At 41.8% G+C, this 11,217-nt stretch overlaps 1 protein-coding gene and 1 long non-coding RNA gene across 2 annotated transcripts; one reads left to right on the forward strand and one right to left on the reverse strand.

Annotated features, from left to right (window-relative positions):
• Positions 1–1,813: 1,813 nt before the first annotated feature.
• Positions 1,814–2,991, reverse strand: LOC128895465 (uncharacterized). Its single transcript, XR_008461808.1, has 2 exons — positions 2,554–2,991; positions 1,814–2,402 (listed from the first exon to the last, which is right to left on the reverse strand). It is a non-coding gene; the product is annotated as an uncharacterized LOC128895465 (long non-coding RNA).
• A 5,219-nt stretch (positions 2,992–8,210) lies between these two features.
• Positions 8,211–11,217, forward strand: LOC128895464 (uncharacterized). Its single transcript, XM_054158072.1, has 2 exons — positions 8,211–8,430; positions 10,955–11,217. Exons 1-2 carry the CDS (start codon positions 8,386–8,388, stop codon positions 11,210–11,212), a joined length of 303 nt encoding a protein of 100 aa, XP_054014047.1. The 5' UTR covers positions 8,211–8,385; the 3' UTR covers positions 11,213–11,217.

Below are 11,217 nucleotides of genomic sequence, written 5' to 3' on the forward strand. Positions count from 1 at the left end.
TTGTTAAATTTCGGAATTCTGGCCGATTTGGGATTTTGGTATCAGGAGCACATGATGTGCGAAGAGGTGGCACGAGATATACATGGTACGTATCGAAATTTTGAGGAAATTTTACATTTTAGTATCAAGAGAACATGATACTCAGAGAAGTAGCATAACTTTTAATTAAATATCGATACTTACCTCTTGTATCAGGAAAACGTAATGATCGAGTAGGTATCATAATTTTTATTTTCTGCTCAATACTTACCTGTTGTATCAGGAGAACGTAATGTGGGAGTTGGTATCATAATTTTTATTTTTTGCGCGATACTTACCTCTTGTATCAGGAGAACGTAATGTGCGAGTTGGTATCATATTTTTTATTTTCTGCTCGATACTTACCTCTTGTATCAGGAGAACGTAATGTGCGAGTTGGTATCATAATTTTTATTTTCTGCTCGATACTTACTTCTTGTATCAGGAGAACGTAATGTGCGAGTTGGTATCATAATTTTTATTTTTTGCTTGAAACTTACCTTTTATATGAGGATCACTTTAACAAAGAAGAAAGGTACCAGTGAAAGGAGGGAAATTAAAGGGAAATGTGCTAGGAAATGAATAGAAGTGAAGGGAACTGTCGGAAGTTGTTCAAGTATGATTACACAATGAGTGCGAGAGAGAGAGAAATATGTGCGATAAGGATATCTATCGATTTTGTTTTTAAATTGATGATATATGGTTGGAATCCATGTATGACATATAGCTATCATTCGTGACCGGCGACCGACTCGCCATCTCGCGGCCAAACACCCGAAGCTCGAGTGCGTGTGCAAGAGAGGGAAAGGAATATGTAAGAAAAGGATAGATTGAGTTCAGTGAAAGAGAGAGAAAAAGAAACATGAAAGAGAAGGATTGAGTGTGCTCAGGGAAAGAGAGAGAAAGGTATATATAAGACAAGGATACAGCGAGCTTGAGGGAAAGAGAGAGAAAGAAACATGAAAGACAAGGATAGAGAGAGCGTGAGCGAAAGAGAGAGAACGGAACATGTGCGACAAGGATAGCAATTGTGGTGGCGCCATCTACTAACAGAACGCTAAAGCTTTGTCGTGGGATAGTTTCACCGTTTCACCGCGAGATGGCGCCTGCTACTTAAATTCTCAAAAACGTAATAAAAACCGAAAATTCCTATTACGGGTCAATTTTGTAATGGTTCATGAGCATTCTCGTTAACATTCATTGTTGAATAAAATAAATTAATGAATTAATTTACATGTAAACGTATGGTAAAAGGTTGGCGCCATCTAGCGGCGAAATGATGGAACTATTTTTCGACAAGCTTGAGCGTTCTGTTAGTAGATGGCCCCACCACAGTTGCTATCCCTGTCGCACATGTTTCGTTCTGTCTCGCACTCGCACGAAGGGTATCTGTCACTTCTCATAAACAATTTCGCGTAGGTTATCTCATCGAAAAATCATTGATTATTAATTAATGACAATCGGAATCGTATCGCTAATGGCCCTACAATGTTGCTACTGGGCCAAACTTTATTTAAGATGCATCAAAGTGGATCATATGAACTGTGTGGAGAGATACCACGGAAAGGGGGAAAATTAAAAGGAAATCTGCTAGGAAAGGATTAGGAATGAAGGGAATTGTCTGGTGTCGTTAGCAGTTGTTAAGAGATATTACAGGATGTTTGGAGGTGTTAGAGGGTATTGGGAGATATTAGAGAGTGTAGGTCTAGAGGATGTTAGGAGGTGCCAGAAGGTGTCATGCGGTATTATGTGTCACATGTATTAACATAAGCATTTGAAATAATCACTTCTAATATGTTTTATATCGCTATATATTATTCTTTATTGTGTTGGCTAATTTACTGACGTCAAAAATAGTATGTATGCGCATGTTGGGGTTATCTCTACTATTACTGCCTTTACTGCCTTGTTTTCCTTATATCACGCTTGCGCGTAGCGTTGCGAATATGTGCTCGGTTGCAGGTGAGTTCGATCCAACAATGGAAATGCGACACATTCACAGGTTTCTGCTCGGTCGTTGCCCACGATAACATTTCCCTGGTTTGGAAGATGTAAGGAAGAAGTGGTGTCGAAGAATATCGGAGTATCCAGCAAATAAATGTTTCAAATCCATTTCCGTTCACAGACAATTCGGCGCGTGATGGAGATCACGATTACGGTTTTACAAATATTTGCGAGGAGTTTGACGTTAAATTGACGCAACCCAACGGGACTTGCGCAATACGTGACGGTGAAAAGAGCTGATCGAGATTAGTTATCCGGATTTTCGATCCCATTACCGTGACCTCTGACCCCTGTCGAGCGAGCAAACAGATTCTCTACTTCTCCGTTGTTCCGAACTCGCATATTCATTTCTATGCATCGCTTTATAACATTAAACCTTCCTATCACGGGAAATATTAAAGAATTAAGGGTCGAAAAATTCTTGAAAAGCAAAAGCTTCTTTAACTTTTCATTAATTATTGAGAGAAATAGAATCAATAACGAAAGGACAAATAACAAATATTAAAACCGAAATCAATTACTTGCACTAACTTGAAATATCCGTTGGTTACGTTTTTCGCCCTCGTTATGAATTCGCAGAGGAAGCGCATCATTTCTCGCTGTAGCAAGTATCAAAGTGGCTCAATCGTGGAAGTATATCTTTTTATCGACCAACGAAACTCGAGCCGGAAAGTTACAGTTCGGTGAGCCACGTTAATTAACCGAACGAATTTGACCGAGTCTCGTTTGAAGTTTAATCTCTAATGGAACGGCCGTCGCAATTAGGCGAGCCTTATTCTTGCGCCCCCACCCCCTCCGTACGTAATGTTTGAGCGGACATTCGTGGACACGTGACGCGGCACGCGTCGCTCGTTATTCCATCGCCATCGGCAATTGTTTCCCCTAAAAATGATTAGGTTTCGCCAGCCTCGCTGTGAACGAACCTAACCTCGAAATAGCGTTCTTTGTTTCCGGGACTTGTTCCTTCGATACGCGGTTTGCTCTCTCTTAGGGGTTACTCATTAATTACGCGACGACGATTTTGCTTATTTTTGACCCTCCATTTTTGATTTATCGTATATACATTTTCTTTACACGAAATATCTTTGTCATTATTTTTCCATTTCATACTTTTTAAGACACAGGATTTCGATATTTTATACTTATTCGTGGTATGAAAAATTGGGGTGAACTGGCCAGGATTCGAACTCCAGGCTCTCTGCGTGGTAGCCGGTTACGCTACGCACTGCTCCACTGTCCATTTACTTTCTGAGACTACTTGCCTCTCTTCTTTTAACACAAGAGTTTTCTTAAAAATAGTTAATCCTTGTTACGAACGGTTCGGTTACGCTAAAACGCTTGATTATTTGTCGTGAATTATTTTTATTTTTAAAACGTAATTGATCTATGGAAAACGCGTGTTACGATTAAAAATTAATGTTTAACAGTTCAAGTTTCCTTTTGGGTCGTGTAGATCGTGAACTGAAAGAAAGCATTCGGGGTTAAACACGGGTGAAATATTCTACTCGCGACACGTGCCGGGCTGATTTAGCTACGTTGGGCTTGCTCGAGTAAACGAACATCGAGAAACGATAAGTCGGGGATCTACGAAGCGTGCACATCTGCAGAGAATGCGTCACGCATTGTTGTGTCAATAATCATCGTTGGGATGTTTAATTTCCGGTTTCTATTTTCTGGTTATTGTCGTCACCGTCGCGTTCCAGTTTGTAAACAAGATTATTTGTTACCAAAGTTATTCCACGCGTTTGTAACGTTTCGATCGACTGTTTCGTTGTTCCACTCCTTTTTTAACACGTTGACTGCCAGACAAATATTCTTTAAAGTTTCTACTAAAATGAAATATTATTTAAACTATTTGAGACTGCATAATCAAACATTTATCGACGTATTTATTCTTGTAGTTTCATCAAAATTCATGAATTTGCTTTAAATTCATTTCCTTTGATGCTTGACATTCGAAATTAATTTTGTTAGTTCTTCAATGGAAAACACTGTCACCCACATGTGGCATCAACGTGTTAAAACAGGTTGAGTACAATCTTGTCACGCGCCCGGCCCGTGTTCGAGTCTTCGTAGGTGTGATAAATTTTTTTTCCTCTTTTTCCGTTGTTTACTAACTTTTAATCGTAGAATAACGTTTCTGATGCTTTATGTATTTTTTTTTGTTTTTCTTTTGTACATATGTTGCATATTTTTTGTGCGCATTATTCTAAAACGTGTATTTATAACGTAATATATTCTGATCTTTGTAATGCGAAAAAGATGCGACATATATACCAACAAAAATACATAAACCATCAGAAATGTTATTCTATGATGAAAAATTATTAAACAATGGAAAAAGAGGAAAACAAAAATCTATCACAACTACGAAGATTTGAACCCCAGGCTCGCGGCTTAACAGGTTCGTATATACTCTACCGTTTCACCCACCGACCACTCTTAAAATACAATGTCACAGAATTGAATTACTAGATGCGTATCAAACTTTAAATTAAAATATCTCGAAAACCATGGCCCATTCTGAAAAAAAACCCCATTAGAGTTTTGTTATACTACATGTGTATTACAATTTCTATATAGTGTGGTCCCAAAAGCGAGAGCACGACCCTGACCGTCCCCTTAAACGATCGAAACGCAATAGGCGATCCTCCTCTCTGTTAAGACGTATTCGCACGGATGACGTCAGCGGTACGATTCCACTTGTGACGTCAGGAACAGTACTTGGCCAAGTAAACGTCGCCAACGCGGCGTTCTTATATCCGATCGAGCTCTTATTATAGTCGCTGGAAGGGATCTTGTGAGGTCGTAAACCGAAACAGTAGTTATTGCTTTATTGAGCCAGGTAACTGATCCGTAGGACGCGACAGGGGTGTCGCGGCTCTAAAGTATACATGCCGAAACGAAATAGCGAATTAATAAACGAAATTCACGCATTACAGAATTATGTGCGAACGTACATAAGAAGAAGAAAGTTCTTGAAATATGAACATTCTAATTCTGATATCATACGGCCCTGAACGAAAAGTCTAGCTCTGTCGTTGTCTAAAAAGGTGTCAGATTACTAATTGCGGTCGACTTAAGTTGTAAAGATCGATGTCCGACCGACTTTACGACCTCACGAGATCCCTTTCGACGAACAGTACCATTTGTTTAGCGATACACAAGAACTTTTAACTAACTTGATACAGTAAAACCTTCTTAGATTAGACATTCAGAGATTATACGTATTATTATTCCAATTCCTTTTTATTACAATAAACGGAGGGAATTATAATTCAAAGGGCAAAGAATTAGCTCGCGTTCATTGAAAAATCGGATCGCGTCGGGCGCGTGTCCGCGGCGCGCATGCGCGTACGCTCACGCACGGCGAAACCGTGAGACGCACGTGCGCGATGTAACGCGTGTGAGCGAAGCTGTTCTCACGCGACGGCACGCGGCCCTGGCTGCATCTCCCCTCGATGCGTGCGTGTCGCCACGTGCCGTCTCCATTCGGCCACGGAAAGCTCATAATTGTCATAACATTCGAGCCGCGCGCCCGGGGAAACACCAATACCCGCTATTCGATTCAGAAGAGCACTCTTCTTCGTTAAGCCAACGCTTCCACCGTAAATGCCCGCTTCCTTCAACCCCTTTGTCCGCTCTATCGCGTTACCACTTACCCTGCGTTACAGACCTATCCTCGGAAACCAAAGATTCGAATGAAAAGTACAATAATTACGTATAAACGCACCATTGCGTTACCCAATTGCATATATATGCGCAATTTACTTGGCGATCGAATAATATTAGCGATAAGAACGAGTTTTTCCGCGTGACGCAAATGAGTTAAAGAGTGCGTTTAAACGTGAATATACAGTTGTTTTCATTCATAATCAAGTAGAATAATAGACGATGTGCAATCAGAATTTTTATCATTCGATATCATTCATTTCATATCATTTATCATTCGATCATTCGCGCATTAACACGATTCGATCTTCCACCCTCGTACTCCCGGTGGGAGAAACGATCAGCGCGATCGTGTGTAAGACGAGTAAATAAATGCAAGTATAAAACCCCGAGTATTCTTTAGCAATGATATTTTATTTCGACGAGTTCTGTTCACGACGATTGCTGGCCAAGAAGTGACTTTCCCGGCCTGGGAAAGTGTCTGCGTAGCCTTGTCAATGAAGGCTCTTCAAGTCCGCTCGCCTACGCGACGCCTCATCTCTCGTCACGCCGATATTTAGGCGAGCTGTGTCGGAATTTCTAAAGGTGAGGTCGCATGTATGTAAGTTCGGGCGGCGAGCACGAGCAACGTCCGCTTGAAAGTGTCGACTCGTCGCGCAGGAGGGTCCGATGGACCCACGCGAGCTGGCACAACGAGCCGCGAACATCTAAACGAGCACGGAATTCCGAAAAAGGCCAGGCACCAGCATCGCAACGGGCGGCCGACAAGGGAATGTCATAAAGAATTGAAAATACCAACCTCGACAATTTTTCTCGAAACTTTGCGGAAGTAACTTCAATCGATTCCTGATGCTTCTACGATCAAAATGATATCTCACATCGCGTTAATCGGACTATTTTTAACGAAATTATATGCAAAATCTGATTGCATAATTGAAAAGTTATTTCGTTAAAAATAGTTCGATTTACGCGACGTGAGATATCAGTTTAATCGGGAGAACACCAAGAATCCAATGGCATCGCGTTCACGTTGACACGATGAAGAATAAAGAATTCGATTTTATCAAGAACTGATGAGTCGATCGCCCGTTTGACCCCAGACACATGAGCGAACCCAGGTAGGCGTCTATGGTCTCGGTGAAAACAAGTATTGGGGCTCTCGCTTCGAACCACTCGAAAGGGTCGATTTTTTTAGGCGTTCGATCCAGGCTCGCGTGGAATAGTTCCCATGCTCGCGAACCTAGACCATGGGCCGAGACCCAAACGCTCGTAAAAATCAACCCTTTCGAGTGGTTCCAAACCGTTTGTCGTCGTATTCAGCGACCATTTGCTCGCTAGTAGGAACGTATTTTCGAACAAAATCCGGCGAGCACGGATAACTTATTGCTCGAGCACGAGCATTTACATACATGGGACCTCACCTTAACACGTGTTTGCTCGAATCGACTCGCATATCTTGCTCTCGTATTTACGCAAATTGAACCTCCTAAACGAACCTCTTAACTCTTTAAGGCCAGGTTACACCAATAAAACGTTTTTTTTTTTAAATAAATTTTGTTTATAGTAACAAAAATATTTCAGTATCAAACTTTTTACAGCTGAAAGTACATATATTAAACTATTTGAAAAAAAAAAAACATTTTTTTTTCTTTTTTTTTTTTAAATGGCGGCTCTGAAAATGGCTGCTCAGACTCGTCCAATTTGTTGGCGGGTATCATCGTTTCTTGGAAACGAATCATCTGAAAGCAAAAAGTAAAACGGTTTCATATTCTGTATCGAATTGGCTATGGTCGGTACTACAACCAAAAATATTCATTGTTATTTAAAAAAGTTATAAACAATTAAAAGCGCAAAAAAAGGGCCGAAAAATTCCAAAGTCGTAGTACCGACCATAGCCAATTCGATGCAGAATATGAAATCGTTTTTGCTTTCAGATGATTCGTTTCCAAGAAACGATGATACCCGCCAACAAATTGGACGAGTTATGAGCAGCCATTTTCAGAGCCGCCATTTAAAAAAAGAAGAAGAAAACAAATTTTTTTTTCAAATAGTTTAATATATGTACTTTCTGCTGTAAAAAGTTCGATTCTGAAATATTTTTTTTACCATAAACAAAATTTATTTAAAAAAACACGTTTTATTGGTGTAACCTGGCCCTAAGAAGCCTTCGATTCCGCGCCTTTCACGACCGAAGAAGCTCGGACTCTATCCGAGTCAGGTACACGCGGTATTAATTAATCAAAAGAACAGAATTACAAAAATTGGCAATCTCTCAGCCCTTCGCAGCGGTGTTCCCCCTCAAAGAAAAAATTACCGCGGTCGATGGGGGTCCCCTCCCCTCGCTCTCCCCTCCACAGGCCATTTAGGAGGCGCACTATATGCGACCGCGTTCCGACTCGGAAGTAGCACGCGACAGCTGGGAGCAGGGGAAGGGAAGATCGCACGGCATGGTACGATAAGGACTCCGGGCCAGGCGAGGTGATAAATAGGCCAGCGCGGCGGCACGGAGCGGTATTTCGTCGCGTGACGCCGAGCCGTGCGCATCGATCCGAGCGGTACACACACGGCGAGCATTCGCGCCCCCGAACGAAAATCAATCCCGTCACCGCGTTGAATTTTCTTGGCAGTCGAGAGCCAGCTCTCGCATCGGTGATTCCGAACGTCGTAAAACCGTCCAAGTTCCTTGGCGATATGTTGAGGAAATTGCTGAGCAAGTCGGGCCGCAGATTGCTGAGGGTAAGACGACGGCAATTATTCCACCGTCGACTGTTGCACGCACGCTTTTGGCGCATCGTCGACCCAATTCCTGAACCCTCGCAGAATCGCAACCTGGCCAAACAGCCGGTCCCTGTGATTTGCTAGTTCACGCGGAATCGTTGCGTTTGGTGAAATCGTTCGATGTATGATTCGGTTTATGGAGTAATAGATCGCGGTGTGTGTTTGCGTGTGTGTTTGCAGATGGGCGAAATACTTGGCTAGATGCAAATATCGAATATAAAAGGATGGATGATGGATAATTTTCTAGCTTGTGCATTTTTGAGAGATTGTAGCTATTGTACTTGGCTTGTTATCGAATAAATGATTCATATTAATAATTTCATTTACGAAACGTATGTTTATGTGTTTTCCATACTATTGCACGCCATAAATGCCTAACATCCACGCTCCAATTTATCCGAATCAACGAATATTTTAAGTGAATAATACGGTGCATGGTATTTTTATTCGTGGTCTATTACTGGTACAAAATTTCGCCCATCCCTGGCTCGAGCGATGGAACAGTTGGACGAGCCACCTTGGTCTTGCCAAACAATTAGGAGGGGAGGGTTGCGACCGTGTGTGGTGTATCTACTAAAGGGGGTTGGAATCGACACTGGATGATATCGAGATTAGACGATTCTGAATTTTTGCACAAAGCTTATTTTGTTTATTTCGCTTATTTCGATCGAGATTTTATACCAGGTGAATCGGTTCACCTATCGCGGATGATTGGTAGCTTCGAGTTTAATTTACAAAAAGTCATGGGTGAATGTTTGGAGCAGGAGAATTCGAGGGGCTATCTTTGCTATAGAGCACGACTCGTTCCCCCTGTTTCTGTAAATTGGATCAAACATTCACGACCGGGTAATTTTAATCGGCGTGACCTCGCTTAACATTGATTCGCTCAACTACTCGCCTCGCAGAAACGTGTACGCGTCGATCTGTTACCTTAGGGCAGTGGTTCTTAACCTTTCGAGCTGACCGCGACCGTTATATATAATATATCTATGCATGTTCGAAGTTCGTTCCAAGTTCGCTCGCCAACAAATTCTGCTTGTGTCTTTCTAACCGATTACGGGAGTACTTGATAATTACAATGCTTCTAAGAGTACAATAATAAGGAAACTTTCGTGGCTATTAAAGTTCGTATACAGTCGGTGTAAGAAGTATTCGTACAGCAACCAATTTGAAATAAAATTAGTAAGACAAGAAATAAAAGGCTAACATTAAAAATGATAAACTTTAATTTACGTTTGGTTAATTAATTTTTCCTCTAAAATTTATTGATAAAATAAATATATCCAGTTTTATTTTGAATTGGTTCCCGTACGAATACTTACTACACTGACTGTAGATACATCGCAATAGAGATCAGGTTGACGATTTACAAGATTTGTACTTCAACGCATCAGATTAATAAATAAATATTAGGTCCACCGGAAAATTCTGTCCGTTTCTAAAATAACACAAAATAATAAATTTCTCATACCTTGAATAAATTTTGTTGAATAATATAATTTTTATCATTGTTTACGTCATCTTGCCGACATGGTTTCAATTTTTATGTCGTTTTTAATGAATATTCGCATACTTGTTAGAAACTTGTTGTAAACGGAACAAGGACAGAACTTTCCGGTAGACCTAATATGTTGTTACGTTTTGAAGGAACAGTTGCAAGTGGAATTATCAAACTATCAGAGTTAAAATTTAACACGTCAACGCCGGCGTGTACCACCGGTGATTCACACTTATCCTCTTAGGCACGACGGGTCACTATAGTGACTTGCATTTACACCTAATTCGCGTTGATCTCTGCCGTGCAGATAAACTCGTTTCGTATTCAGCCGTGTCTAAGAGGTTATGTTCCGTCAGGCGGCGCGTACCACCGGTGGCTCACGCTCGCGTGTCCATTATACGACGCGTAACATTGCGCCGCCCCATGGCGCCCCACGGAGAAACGAAAATAACAGTGGCATCGCGAACGTGTTAATAAACCGGTGTCACGAGTGATCGAATATCTATACATGGTGTTCCAAAACTGTTGTAACACCTTGAAAGGGGTGATTCGGGAGGTGATTTGGAACAACTTTTTCCTTAGCGAAAATGTTGTCCGAGGCTTCGTTGAGGAGATATTAAGCGGAAACCCCGACCAATCAGAGCGCGAGGATGCCGGTTGAGCGTAGGCTACGCGACAGGCGGCAGAGCTCATACGCTACCGCGGCCGCTCCAACGGCATCCTCGCGCTCTGATTGGTCAGTGTTTTCCGTTAATATCTCCTTAACGAAGCCTCGGACAACATTTTCGCTAAGGAAAAAGTTGTTTCAAATCACGTCCCGGACCACCCCTTTCAAGGTGTTACAACATTTTTGGGACACCCTGTATACATATTTGTATAGATACATGTATAGTTGTTTCAAATCACGTCCCTGACCACCCCTTTCAAGGTGTTACAACATTTTTGGGGCACCCTGTATAGTAGACCGTTGCTTATGTTTCGCAGGCAATCAAGAAGCTGTCGACGAGGAGCCACAAGGCGAAGAAGTCGCGGAACTTGACCTCCTGGCACTCGGCCATACCGGACCACGAGACGACGTCGTTGTCGTCGTGGTCCTTGCCGTCCCTGGACACGAAAAGTATCGACACTTACATGACGTACGTCGCGGAGAATTCCGAGGACTGCTCGTCGACGTGTTGCTACTGCGACGAGTACGAGGAGAATCAGAGGAACGAGAACATCGAGAACGAGATGATAATCTAACGCAT

The sequence above is a fragment of the Hylaeus anthracinus genome, unplaced genomic scaffold, assembly GCF_026225885.1.
Source record: "Hylaeus anthracinus isolate JK02 unplaced genomic scaffold, UHH_iyHylAnth1.0_haploid 5, whole genome shotgun sequence".
In the NCBI taxonomy this organism is placed as follows: Eukaryota; Metazoa; Arthropoda; class Insecta; order Hymenoptera; family Colletidae; genus Hylaeus; species Hylaeus anthracinus.